Below are 15,011 nucleotides of genomic sequence, written 5' to 3' on the forward strand. Positions count from 1 at the left end.
CTGGAGAAGCTCAATATCAGCTGTGAAAACTAGGCCAGGAGCTGATTGTGGAACAGACCACCAACTACTCATATGCAAGTTCAAGGTGAAGTTGAGGAAAATTAAACCAAATCCAAAGCAACCAAAATATGTCTTTGAGTCTATCCCACCTGAATTTCAGAACCATCTCAGGAACAGGTTTGAGGCCTTGAACACTAATGAGCGAAGACCAGACGAGTTGGGGGAGGATATCAAGGGTATCATCCAGGAAGAGTGAAAACTGTCATTGCAAAGACAGAAGAAGAAGAGAAGACTAAAATGGATATCAGAAGAGACTCTGGAAATCACACTGGAGAGTAGAGAAGCCAAACCACAAGGCAGAATTCAAGATACCAAAGAGCTGAACAGAAGATTCCAATGGGCAGCATGGAATGACAAAGCAAAGCAATACAAAGAAATGTTCAAGGAGCTGAAGTTGGAAAATCAAAGGGCTAAACTTGTTCAGCATTTCTTGAGCTCAAGGAAATGAAGAACAATTTCAAACCTCAAGTTGCTATAATCAAGGATGCTTTTGGAAGAACATTAAATGATCCAGGAAGTATTAAAAGAAGATGGAAATAATATACTGAATCACTGTATTGAAAGGAATTGGCAGACACAGAAGAATTTTATGAAACAACACATGAGCAAGAGCCTATGGTGGTGAAAGAAGAAGTTCAGTCTGCTTTGAAGGAAATGGCAAAAAATAAGGCCCCAAGAATAGATGGTATATCAATTGACATATTTCTCTTCAAGACTTCCGACAAGATACATGATCCAGTGTTCAGATTTTACGTGGAATACTACTATGTCTTCGTATTTTAACAGATAAACACTAGTAATGCTCTTCTGACTCAACTTGACATGACTTATCATCTTTCATTTAAAAGTAAAACATTTTGCTGCTAATTCTTTGAACTGTGAGTTTTAATTAAAAAACATGATCAGGGTATTACTTATATTTTATTATTTATTCATACTTATCAAGTCATTTTTTCCCTACATGGTATTTCATGCTTAAGGAAGAAAGGAAGCGAAAATTATTTCCATGTCTTTCACCCATTTTATAATTAGGTTATTAGTCTTTTTCTTGTAGAGGTCCAGGAGAATTTTGTAAACTTTCCTTATGATATTCTTGTCTTAGCTGGTATTGCCAAATGTTTGTTCCTAGGAAATAAGTTTTCTTTTCACCCTCTTGGAAAAAATATTTTGATGCGCACAGGGATTTAATCTTTAGAAGGTCCCATTCATCAATTGTATCCTCTTTAGCTTGTGTTTCTGGCTATATTTGGTAGTCTCTTTATACCACAGACTAGGCCATCTAAGCATGATCCTAGTATGCCTCTTAAGAGCTTTATGGTTTGAGGCTTTGTTCCCATGTCTCTGATCCACCTTGAGTTGATTTTTGTGTATGGTGTGAGACATGGATCCTGTATCAGCTTTCTTCAGGGAGCAGTCCAATTTAGCCAGCACCATTTGTTGAAGAGGTTGACATTTTCCCATTTGATAGGTTTTATTTCCTTGTCGAATATCAGTTGACTATAGATAAATGGGATTATTTCTGGGTTCTCAATTTTGTTCCATTAGTCTACATGCCTGTCATTATACCAGTGCCATGCTATTTTGGTTACCACTACAGTGTAGTAGGTTTTGAGGTCAGGGAGTGCTGTTATACCTGCCACTTTATTTTTGTTTCTCAGAAATGTTTTGCTTTTTCAGGATCTCTTGCCTCTCCAAATAAACTTGACAATTTCCCTTTCAATCTCCTTAAAAGACAACTAAAAAGAATTTTCACAGAGGTATATATTAGAATGGCCAATAGACACATAAAGAAATGCTCAAAATAAAATAGATGCAAATCTAAACCGTAATTGGATACCATCTCACTCCAGTAGCCATGGCTAGTTTAATAGGACAGAAGTAATAACTGTTGGAGAGGATGTGGTAAGATAGGAACTCTTATACATTGTTAGTGGGATTGTACAATTGTACAACCATTCTGGAAGGGAGTTTGACACTTCCTCAAAAAGCTGTACATAAAAATTCCATATAACCCTACTATTCCACTGCTTGGAATTTACCCTGAGAAAATGAGAACTGAGGCATAAATAGAGACTTGTACACCAATGTTCATAGCACCATTATTCACCATTGCAAGAACATGGAAACAGCCCAGTTGTCCAACCACAATCAAATAAAGATTTTATGCTACATTCACACAATGGAATACTACACAGCACACAGGAGCAATAGTTGCCTATGACTCAACAGCACTTAACAACAACAACGAGAGAGCTCAGTTGACCTAATGGACAAAAATTGGTGCTACCAAGCCAAAAGTGGGTGATTTTAATCTGCGGCCCTTAGGCCTGGTTTTAATTGTTTTTGGTCAAACATTCTTCTAAGTGGTATAGGCCTGGTCTGTCCATTTGCTGTACAGAGGTAACTCGTGGTTGCTATGATGTTAAACACGGTGACACTGATGTGTCAAATGTGATAATGGTCACCCATGGTGGACAGAGTTTGGTGGAGCTTCCGATTAACACAAGCTTGGAAACAGGAGGGGCATCCACTTTCAAAATAGCTTGCTTCCAGAAGCACTAAGAACTTGGAGAAATAATGAAAGTTGAACAAGTGTTCAGGTCTTTCGTTCATAGGGTCACTATGAGTCATCTATGACTTGATGACACTTAACAACAACTACCTAACTGGGAGGGACTGGAGAGCATTATGCTGAGTGAACTCAGTCCCATAAGAACAAATACTACATAAAACCATGATTGTAGAATGTGTCTGAGGATCGAAGAGGGGAGGGTGGAAGCAGTGGGGTGAGGATGGGGAGGAGGGGTATGACTCATGAGGGGGGGTCCCAATTTGATGGAGGGGTTAGGAAAATGAGAAGGAACTGGTGTGAGAAACAATGTATTTGAATTATGTAAATAAACTAGTTATAATAAAAATAAAAGAAGGAACTTATTTTTCATGAAATATGATAAGTATTGTATATTTAAGTTATATGATAGAAAATTGTTATTTTTTTTACAAACTTTCCCTAGTTAAATGTATCTACTCTCGCTTGTACATAGGGTCGCTATGAGTCGCAAACGACTCGACGGCACATAACAACAACAACAATAACTCTCGCTTGTGGCCCTACCAACAATAAGTTCTGCTGTGCATCTGAGAGCTGAACAATGAATCAGGATGACAGAAGAACAATTGATGCCTTTGAACTGTGTTGGAGGAGAGTACTGAATGGACTTCCAGAAGAACAGAAGTCTTGGCAAAGCCAGAGTGCTCCTTGGAGACAATGGGGAAGCTTTGTGTCATATATTTTTGGCATGTTTCTAGGAGAGTATATTCCAGAGAGAAGGACATAATTTTTGGAAAAGTGGAGGGACGGCAAAGGAGAGGAAGACTTTCAACCAGGTAGATGGATACAGCAATGGGCTTGACTGTGTCAGCGATTGTGAAAATATCAGAGTAGGACAGGGTTCATTCAGATCTGTTGTTCACATGGCTGCTGTGAGTAGGAGTATTCAACTTGATGGCCCTGAACAAAACCAACTTCTCTACCAAATAGTAGTAATAATTATTATTATAATTATAGCATATTTCACATTTACTTAGTGTATACCAGTGCTAGCAGTTAACATGCTCTATATAATCTCTTCCCACATCAAATGTCTGAGTTACTTGTCCTATCTGTCTTCAACAGACGAAGGGGGGCATGGTGTAGTGTGTAGTGTGCACTGTTCAAGTGCTAAGTGAAAGGTTGACACTTCAAACTCACCACCTGGCTCCACGAAGAAAGGATGAGAGTGTGTTCCTGTTCAGATTCATAGCCTCGGAAACCAGGAGTGGGAAATCACTCAGTGGCAGTGGGCTTGGTGTTCTTGGTTTGGGGCTATGGAAATAAGGACTTATTGGGGCTTAAAGAATTGAAGGGGCCAGACAAGAATCATGCAGCCTGAGGAAGTGTGCTCCTCTGGCCTCTTGGTTTCTGCTTTCTGTGGAAGGTAATGATGATAAATGTTTTGACAGCAATGTACGTTATGCAGAGACAGCAAGCAGTTGATCAAAAGATGGATTCTGTGACCTGTCATTAAACCTATTTTCAGCAAGCCAATGCCATCTCACAGTGACCCTGAGGACAGAGTACGAAGACCTCCTAGGGCCCAAGGCTGTGATCTTTAACAGCGTGAGACAGAATGTCTTCCTTCCAGGGCATGTCTGAGTGGTCTGAACCTCCAACGTTCTGGTTAACAGTGGAAATCTTTAACCACCATGTCACCCAGGCTTCTCTCAATTGTCATTAGAATGGCATAAAGTCTCTCCAAAGTATCTTGTTACGTGGCCTGTTCTTTGGACAAAATAGTGCTTTACAGAAGAAAGGCATTTGACATTCATAAAATCTATGTGAATAACAATAAATCACCTGTTAAAAATAAGAGAGCCATCCCCCTGACCCACACATATTAAATATTAATGATTCCCCTTGCTTTTCTGCAGCTGTCTATGCTTCATAAAGGACAAAGGAAATAATTGCGCAGCAATCATAAAAAAGCCTTATGCTCTCTTGAGAAAATGTACTAGCCCTGGTCAGCAATCACTACCAATGTCTTTAACCTTATGATGATATTACAGTTGATATTTATCTTTTAATAAAAAGATAAATCACTCCTCATCCCGTGAAGCTCACCTCACGCATGCTAAATTATTTATGTCTCCATTTTAATATGTATTTTACAAGTGACAGGACAACTCTCTTTAGGATCCTTTTCCTGACCCACCTGTCATTATGACGGGGTAAACAATGTCACCTTTCTGGTGCACAATGAATTACAAAGAAGTTGCAAAGTACACTATCCATCATTCTGGCACTAAGTAGGTTTTAGGAGTAGATCGCAGATATCACAAGTGCCGTTTAGACTGTTACCAGAAAGCAAAAATTGAAGCTTATACAAACAGTCATATGATGAATGGACATGACAGGTCTTCAAAGACAAGGGGCACTCCTCTTCCACAAACAACCTTGTCAAAAGCAAAAGTAGTCGGGAGCTTTGCAGGCAGGCAGACTAGAATAATTTAAACTGTGTTAATGGCTCTGCCAGATAGAAATTCGTGCCAACACAATGTACTCAAAATCAGAAAGCAGGTATGCCGGATTCGCCAGCTGCAACTACCCAAGCTTGCTTTGAATTAAGGAATGGTACGAAGAGCTAAAGAAAAAATCTTCAGTGATCTATTATTTTGAACATCAGCATTTCAATAATGCACCTATCTAAAATATGTTTATAAAGTATCTACAAGTGCTATAAATATATATACAATGGCCAGCTAGACATCGTTTTGCATTGAAAACCATGCTGATTTACAAAAAGGAAGGCACACACACACACAAAAGGTCACCATCAGTAAATTCTTGTATCTCTTCCTAATACAGGTGTTTAAATTATTATGCATTTAGTAAAGTTTAAGCAAGTTCTAACATAATTCCTAAAATATTTGTTGCCATCTAATTTGCATGGCTAATTTCTCCAATTTTATAGCCAAATTGCAATGTATTTATTTTATCCACATTGTATTTCAATTCCTTTACTAATTCTTCTTTTGTGTAGACCTAATATTTCAAAAGTGGAATGAATTTCTACATCTATATTTTATTTTTTCCATTTTAATAGCTGCTTTAAGATATATGCAAATGCTGAGAGCAGTCTCCAGTGATGATTTATGACATCATGGGCATTCGGAGAGTTTTATAATGCTAGCAGGTACTCTAATGTGACATTGCACCAACATAAAAATAAAATTATTTCAATATTAAAATTAATGGTAAACATACCATCAGCATTCATAGGTATGATCACACTGGAGCTCATCCCCAGACTACTTCTCAGAATCACGCTTTAAACCTGAAACCTAGATCATTTCTGGTACTCAACTGGTAGCCTCAATAGACAGACCTGTTTGGTGATTAATAAGACCAAGGAGGTGATTAATAACACTACCAACAACAACAACCAAATGAGTAAGGAATAAAGATGGGGAATCACCTTCTCTGCAATTTTACAGCCTCTTAAAGCTCAGTGTTGGGTCAGCTGTCACCTCATCTGACTCAATGACACAACAAAAGGGAGAAATTGACTCCTTAAAACAATCAGCCATGCCACATCAAAAGCTAATAAAAATATGGAGGCCTAGTGAGTAAGAAAGGGCACTCTGGTGTCCTAGTGGCAAGGAGCTGCCCTGCAATCCTGAAGGCACATGGTTCAAGGCCACCAGCTGCTGGATGGGAGGAGGATGGACAATCTCCTCCTGTGCAACTAACAGCTTCTGAAAATTCGCTGAAGGGTCAGCTACGGGTCAGTTCCGACTCTAAGGTACATAATGACAACAAGTGGGTAAGAAATACGCCTACAACTCAATGGCACTTAACAACCACAACACAAGGGCAGGCAGTTCAAGTTGAATTGTGGCATGACAATCCTGTTGTTAGGGTTGTTATGTATTATCTAACTGAAACGTTCTCATAGCTGACCCTCCAGCAGGTTATCAAAGGCTATAAACACATCCAAGTTCAATTGCACAATAATAATCCTAGCTTGTATAGTTAAGTCCCAATCCAAACAAAATTCATTGCTTTCTACTGAATTCTGACTCTGGAGGACAGAGTACATTCAGTTTCTAAAGCCTCAGAGAAACTCTGGCACTGCAGTGGGCAAAACATTCGGTTGCTATTTAAAGAGTTCTTGGGGCAGGGTCTAGAGCTGAAGAAGCCACATTTCCGGTGGTTCGAATTCAGGAGCCCTGTGGGAAAACAACGGTCAGTCTCATACCTGCTGTTTACAGCCTTGGGAAACCTGCTGGTACATCAGCTGTGAGTCGGTTTCAGCTGACAGTAAGTAACAACCACCAGCACCATAATCATAGCTTATCTCTAATCTAATCAATCTGGAGTTTCCTGGAACTAAACTCAGTCTTTAAAATGAGGAATCATGCAAGTGTTGAATTTACTCTTTCTATAATATCACTTGCTATGCATCAGAGAGCTGGACATAACTAGGGATGAAGGAGAATTGATGCCTTTGAACTGTGGTGATGGAGAAGAGTAATAACTATATCATGGACTGCTAGGAGGACAGACAGGTTCATCTTAGAGAGGGTGAGACCAGGCTGCTCCTTGGAGGTAAGGATTCTGAAGCACCGTCTGACATACTATGGACATGCTGCAAGGAGGGACCAGTCTTTGGAGAGGGACGTCATGTTTGGGAGGAGGGACAGCACAGGAGAGGAAGACCCTTGATGAGATAAATTGACTCATTGACTGAAGTAATGGGGGTAGGTATATCAGAGACGATAAAATTGGCACAGGATAGAGCAGAGTTTAGGGCTGTTGTACACAGGGTTGCTATGAGTTGTAGGTGATGACAGCACATAACAACTACAACAACAACATATAATTTGATCTTTAAAAAACTTAAACTTGTATAAATTTCAATTGCTTTTGTGAAAATCGTGCCTTGGTGTACATTTTTAGAAGTTGTAACCAGTGTGCAAATGCTAGCAATTAGCACTATATAGAATAAAATCTCCTACTACGTGCTGGACACAGAGCACTTAAGGGATGATTCCTAACTGCAGAGGAAGGAGAAGATGAGGTAAATAGCAGATTAGTGTAACAGGCCCCAGAACACCATTCTGGAAAGAGGGTGTGATTAACACTTTTCTCATTCTGTGCTGTTTTGGATTGTCTAGTGTGGCTTTCCCAGCCATTGGCTTTTAGTTTTGTCATAAAACTTGGTAAAACTATACAAACATAGTTTTGTTTTGTTTTTTGGGGGTTTGGGGGTGTTTTTGTTTTTGTGTGTGTGTGTGACTCTGTCAAAGGAATCGAGTGTTTTGCTCATGATGTAAACAGGGACCTTCTGAGTTGGAACATTCAAATAAAACACGAGGATGATCAGCCAAAGAATTGTTACTTTTTATCAACCTGTCAGGCTTAAATTGAGCATGTTCAGCAGCAGGAAAAGGGACTCTCACTAACACCAAGGAAGAAGAAATAGAAGGAAATGTTCCTGAGTAATTAGCAGGCACGGGAAGAGGGAATAAACATTACTTGGGCGGGGGTCTTAATCATAGAGTAACACAATTTGATCACTGGAGGGAGAGGTGCCGTAAAGGAAAGACCCGGTGTCCAAAAACAATATATGTGAACTTTGTAAGTAAACCAGTATAAAGCACAAATTTTATTTAAAAAGAAAATACTTAAGGGTCTAAATAGATGTTGTTGTTAGGTGCCATTAGCTTGAATACACTCTGACTCTATGACCATAGAGACCCTATGAACAGGTGACCTGCACCTTGACCTGTCCTGTTCTTCCTCTTCATTTCTGAAACACAAGAGCCCATTGCTGAAGTCACCATGCCAATCCATCGGGTTGGGGGTGTTTTTTGAACATTTAAAATGTGTGAAGGTGAAGGTAATTTACAGTAAGGAGTTGAGGAAGGCACAGAGAGGTTGTGAGGATCAATGGAAATCAGAATTGCTAAGAGAAAATCAGAAATGTAATTAAGTTATAGGTACTGAAATTAATCTTATGAAACAAAATGTACATGAGTAGTTAAAACACTATATTGCATTGCAAAATTGCATTCACATGTTTTGTTTTAAAAGGAGAAGAAAAACAAAGAAGGAATAGACGGTTCAGCACATGTTTCGTGTGACAGATTCCTGCGTAAGACAGCAACGCCCAGACGCAGCAGCAGGAGCAGCAGCAGAGGTGACGGAACCAGAAACTTGTGAGGCAGAGGTAACCCAGAACTGGTGTTCCCCGGAGTCAGAGGCCTCCAAGCAGTGTGTTTACGTGTAGCGGTGGCTGAGGGAGAGTGCACACAATGCACGATATAGAGAGTTACACAACGCAGTCCCAAAGGTATGAGGCAGGCTTCAGACTCCAGGCAGATGGGCACAGGAATACCTATCCACCTGTGAGCACATCTGACAAGAAGCTGTACTGATTCTGTATCCTGAGCATTTCTGACCTGAGTTATAACCCGTTACTGCCCTAAGGAATTCCTTTATCTTAAGCATTGTGTATGAGTTTTGTGTGGCCATTTTAATGAATTAGAGAACAAAGAAATGGACTAGTGAGGGCTGTGGAAGGAGCAGTCGGTGTTAAGGTTGACAGAAGGTCTGGGAGCAGGTCAGCATGTCTGACTTCATAGCAGTAGCCTGTGCCCTGGTTAAAGATTTCTCTTCCTTGTGATGTTAGACACCACTATCTCTGTGCTGACCATATTCTTTTTAATTGTTTTGATTTTGCAATGTCTTTAAGAGATGATAAGAAAGCAAACATAAGCTTTGTTTTGCTGTATTACAAACTAGCAGAAACACTGTCGATAAATAAGTTCACCCACTGCTGGAAAGGTGTAGTCAAAGACATTCTTCCAAACGCCTTTTCTGCTGGCTTTGATCTTCACAATCCCTACACACCATTTTCATGAGCATGTGGGCATATTGGCAGCGTGACTCACAAACTGGTAGCACCCAGATGAAAACAAAAACAACCAACCACTTTGCCAGCATGCATGCTCTGCCAATATTCCTTTTTAGCCAAGCAAATAGGTGGCCAGTGAACCACCCATTCATTCTCATTGTTATGAGGAAAGTCCCATGTATAAAGAAGAGCATACAAATCCAACTTTTTGTAGTTAACAAATCACCATCTTGGCAAGCAAGCCAATAAGTGTACAGTTTTCTAAGAGCCTTGAAACCAAAGTATATTGCAAAGAACTACAATATATTTTTCCTAAATGAGTGCACAACTGGGTGACTACACTATGAAAATAAGGACTTTCCTTAACGTAGTATGTTCTTATGTGAAATTTATTTAGTCCCGATTCCTCTGAGCTGTGGTGCTAGACAAGAGTATTGAAAATATCATGGACTGCTAAGAGAACAAACAGGTTCATCCTAGAGAGGGTGAAGTCAGAATGCTCCTTGGAGGCAAGGACTCTGAAGCTTGTCTGACACACTTTGGACATGTTGCAAGCAAGGACCAGTCCTTGGAGAGGGACATCATGCTTGGGAGAGTAGAGGGACAGCGCAGAAGAGGAAGACCCTCAAAGAGATTGTTTGATTCAGTGACTTGTGTAATGGGGGTCAGTGTGTCAGAGACAATAAGGTTGGCACAGGATAAAGCAATGTTTAGGGCTATTGTGCACAGGGTAGCTATGAGTCACAGGCGCCTTAACAGAACCTAACAACAACAACAACAGCAACAACAACATTTAATCTAGGAAGCTTTGCTGGTTTAGTGGCAAGAAGCTGCACTGCAACACCAAAGGCACAAGGTTCTAATGCACCAGCTGCTCCGTGGGAAAAGGATGGGCAATTCCCTCCAGTGTGATTCCTGACTCTGAAAACCCACCAGAAGCTCAGCAAGGGGTTGGTTCTGATTTGATAGTACACAAACATGACAACAACAAATTTAACCTAAGAGGAATACCAGATCAATGAAGAGGGCCATGCTGGGAAAACTGAGACCCCTGCATTAACTCCCCAACTTTTCCACAGCACCTCAGTCAAGGATATTTCTCCCCAAATGAAGCAGAAACCTCAAATGATGGAGAGGCTGTAAGGACTACTACAACCTTCTGGTGGTTTTGTTACTGCTCTTCTCTTCAGTGTTTTGTATATTCTATTCATTAGGGAAGATTATCTCGCTGGCCATGAGCCAACTGGTAAAAATACAGGAGGGGAAATAAGTGGGGCTCGTGCAAGACTAGACATTTGAAAGAAATCTGTAGAGCAACTTTAGAATCTTGGCTTAAAGTCAGAGTTTCTGAGCTAAGACATTGCTCCTTCCTCTAGTTTTCATTAAAACACAGGTGTGTTACCTACACTTCCTACCGGGAATGGTGTATATTAATAAAAGTAAATAATATAAATTATATTAATCTTAAACTAGAACTATGGCAGACATTTAATATTACATTAATGTTTAGGTATTGAAGACTGATCAACATAATTATTGGTTAAAACTATTTATGTGCAGAAAGTCAGATTATAATACAATGTTGGATTACTCAAAAAGTTGTCCCTTCCCTGAAAAAGAATTAAACAAGGAAATTAACATATTAGGAAAAAATATGCATTGTTATTTTAGAATTACTAATTCTACTAATTCTAAAATAACTTTTAAGCCATTTTAGTTATTTTGTATATTAATAATAGGTAGTATAATATGGAGTTTTAAAAATTACAACAGGAATCAGCAAACATCAGATATATTATTTAATGTACACTGAGATAAAAAAGTTTTATAAAAATCTGCTTAATAAAATTATATGCAATGAGGCAGAAGATAAATCCATATCTGAAGTTGCAGTCCAATTATACACCATTATGTCCAACTTCTCTCACCATGAGTTGACCTCTGTCTTCTGAGTTTTACATACATCATTGTTGTTGTCACTATGTGCCATCCAGTTAGAGCTGACTCCGAGCTGCCTCTCCAACCGGTTTTCAGAGGCTGTTAATTACATGGGAGGAACTTGCCCATCTTTCTGTGAAGGAGCTGGTGGATTTGAACCATGTGCCTTTGGAATTGCAGCAATTCTCACAACAACCCTATATACTAAAACTACTTTGAGCCTTATTATAGAGAGGAGACAAGTTCTAGATGGGAAAGTGACAGCTTTTGAGAGAGGGAGCTCCAAATAAAAGCTAATCATGGTGGTCTCAGAGTCTATGAAAAACCAAATTAGATCCCTTAACAAAAGCCAAAATCCTCCTGGAAAAAGTAGAGAATGAATCCACACCTGGCCGCCCAGTCCATGTGTTTCCAACCTGAATGCATGAATCATAACCTCAAGGTTTCGTTTCATTTCTTCTGTGCATTCACAATCTAAAAACTCCAAACCACCGCACTCTTCACTTTTACTCTTCTGAAGCACATCAGTGAAGGAAAATTTGCCTCTCTAGAACCACAGACTGACATGAACTTGCAAGAAAGGATAAAGCAAAACTTGAATGACTCAGTCACACACTCAACACCTTTAAATTAAATCCTCCTAACATGTTTTCACTTCAAATTTTGATAAGTCATGGTCAGGCAATTCAAGTTTCCTTTTTTTCCTTTCCCAGCACCTCCACACTGAGAATATTTAAAGTGCACTTTTGTATGTTGCATCTTGCCAGTTAGTTCAATTTAGATGAAAGCTGTTGCTTTCTAATTCCATTTCACTGTAAATGACAGAGACAAATGGTCATATTACCTCGAGAGTTCCTTTGGCAGAATAGGCCGCGTATGAGTAGAGCCGGTCTTGGCTGCTGTCTTTTCTGGCTCCTTCACCACACGGCTGGCCATCAGGATGAAAGCATTGGCTGCCGTTGCTTAGAGTCACAGTGTTGGGAGAAGGGCTTGGCAGACTGAGTAGCACAGAGTAATTTACAAATTGTACATCTTCTAGGCCCAGAGAAGTCCACTGAGTCTTAAGCATCTTTGAAATTTCTGTGTCATCTTCATTTTGAGGATACAGTTGTACCAAATTTCTGAAAGACATTAGAAAGGGACAATTCAAATGAGAACAAATGAATCTTTATTCTTTTGATCTATGACTATTCCACAAGGAAACAACTATTCAGAGACTCCATAGAATGTTGAAATGCGAAAGAGACAGGACTCTCCCATAAGAAGCTCACGTTTTTGTAGAGGTGCTTATGCGTGAGTACAGATATTCCACTAAATCAAAGAATGAATTGAGTACTTAAAGAAAGAAAACAGCCCTAAGGGATTGTGCAAAGGGAAGCTATTAACACCAACTGGTTCTTTCATTATTTCTGATCAACATAATCCATTTAAACCAGCGGACGTGCTGATTGAGACTTTTCTGGATGTCAGTCACTGTGGTTCTACGTGAAACTATTTGATTACTATGTGGTATGAACAATTACTTGCCTGACTACTGAACAGAAAGGTGGTACTCTGAAAGCATTGAGAAGAATCCTAGATAAAAATCTCTGCTGATTTACCTCTAAGGAGGTCTGGTGGCTTATTGGTAAGGGATTGTGCTGCCAACCCAAAGGTGCACGGTTCCAGAGCAACGGGAAAATCTGGGTAGTCCTACCCTAAACACATGGAGTCATTATGAGTCAGAATCAGAGTCACCAGTTCACAAATTACTGAATTTTTTTCTACTAGTTTATTTACGAAATTCAAATACATTGTTTTTAAGAACAAATTCTTTCAATTTCCCTCACCCTGCCACCATCAAATTCTACAGCCCCCTGGTTAATCCTCCCCCGCCCTGCACATACACATCCCTCTGCTTCCCGCTTCTCCTCCCCGGCTTGGATCCTTATGCTCATTCTACAATAATGATTTTTATACAGTATTTATCCTTGTGTGACTGAGTTAGGTCACTCAGCATAATATTCTTCAGTCCCTCCCAAGTTAGGTAATAATAATTACAAAAGCATTGCTCATTTTGGGAGTAAAGCCCCAAACCATAATGTTCAGAAGAGGCAAACTGGGATCAAGCTTAGAAGTGCTAGCCCAAGGTATTATGAGACTGCCAAATGCAACTGGAAATGCACAATCTAAAGAGGATAAAGTTAATGCATGGGATCGTCTAAAGATTAAACTCATGTGTGCATCAAAAACTTTTTCCAGTAGGGTGAAAGGAAAACCTACAGACTGGGAACAAACATTTGGTAATACCATCTCAGACAAGAGTCTTATAACAAAAGTTTCAGAATATTCCTGGGCCTCCACAAGAAAAAGACTGATAACCCAATTAAAATATAGGCAAAAGACATGGAAAGAATTTTCACAGAGGAAGAATATTCAAATTTCAAACACATGAAGAAATGCTCCAAACCACTGGCAATAAGAGAGATGCAAATCAAAACCACAATGAGGTACCATCTAACTCCAGGAAGAGTGGAAAAGTGCAACAGGGCAGCAAGTAATAGATGTTGGAGAGGATGTGATGAGAAAGGAACTCGTACACATTGTTGGTGGGATGGTAAAACGGTGCAAACATTCTGGAAGGCAGTTTGGCGCTTCCTCAAAAAGCTGAGCATAGAAATTCCATATGACCTAGCTATTCCATTACTTGGAATATACCCTAAGAATATGACATCTGAGGCACAACCTGAAGTTTTTACACCAATATTCATAACAGCATTATTCACCACCGCAAGAACATGGAAACAGCCCAAATGTCCAAACACAAATGAATGGATTGAGAAATTATGGTAGATTCACACAATGGAATACTATGCAGCATGCAGGAGCAATAACTTTGTCAATTATTACCTAACTTGGGAGGGACTGGAAAGCATTATGCTAAGTGAAGTAACTCAGTCCCACAAGGACAAATATTGTATAAAACCGTTATTATAGAATGAGTATAAGGATCTGGGGAGGAGGGGGGAGAGGCTGGAAGCAGAGAGATCTGGATGAGCAGGGGGAGGGGGAGATGAATCATGGGGTTGTACATTTTAATAGGTGAGGGAAATTGAAAGAATTTGTTTAAATTTGTATTCGATTTTTATAAAGAAACTAGTGGGGGGGAAAGCATTTCTAAGTTGTTCTGACATTCCTATTAATATCAATGTTATTCCTAATTTGTTAGTATCTATACAGTGAAATGCCTTGCACAGTCAATAAAACAGAAATTCATTTAAAAAAAAAATCTGATCGCTATGCTCCATTCTACCGAAATTTTTTCCGGCTTTATTTAAACCCCTATCATCTTTTCATTACTTGTTGCTACTGAAGTTTTTAGTTATCTCATTTGGGGTAGTGCAGCTAAATTAAAACTTAATCAGATAAGAAAGCCATCTGGAAAGGTGCAGCAATGATGTTGTTGTTGTTGCTGTGTGCCATAGAGTCGCTTGCGATTCATAGTGACCCTATGTACAACAGCCCTAAACCCTGCTCTACCCTGTGCCAATCACATTGCCTCTGCCACACCCATCC

At 39.5% G+C, this 15,011-nt stretch overlaps 1 protein-coding gene across 1 annotated transcript in view; it reads right to left on the reverse strand.

Annotated features, from left to right (window-relative positions):
- The window catches only part of NAALADL2 (N-acetylated alpha-linked acidic dipeptidase-like 2), a 1,157,216-nt gene that overhangs the window by 667,087 nt on the left and 475,118 nt on the right, over nt 1-15,011 (reverse strand). The window contains exon 3 of the mRNA XM_006890336.1: nt 12,301-12,577. Coding sequence (XP_006890398.1) covers nt 12,301-12,577 — 277 coding nt within the window. The remainder of the gene's footprint in view (nt 1-12,300; nt 12,578-15,011) is intronic.

This window comes from Elephantulus edwardii, unplaced genomic scaffold, assembly GCF_000299155.1.
Source record: "Elephantulus edwardii isolate Elephantulus edwardi_28Jun2011 unplaced genomic scaffold, EleEdw1.0 scaffold00088, whole genome shotgun sequence".
Lineage (NCBI taxonomy): Eukaryota > Metazoa > Chordata > Mammalia > Macroscelidea > Macroscelididae > Elephantulus > Elephantulus edwardii.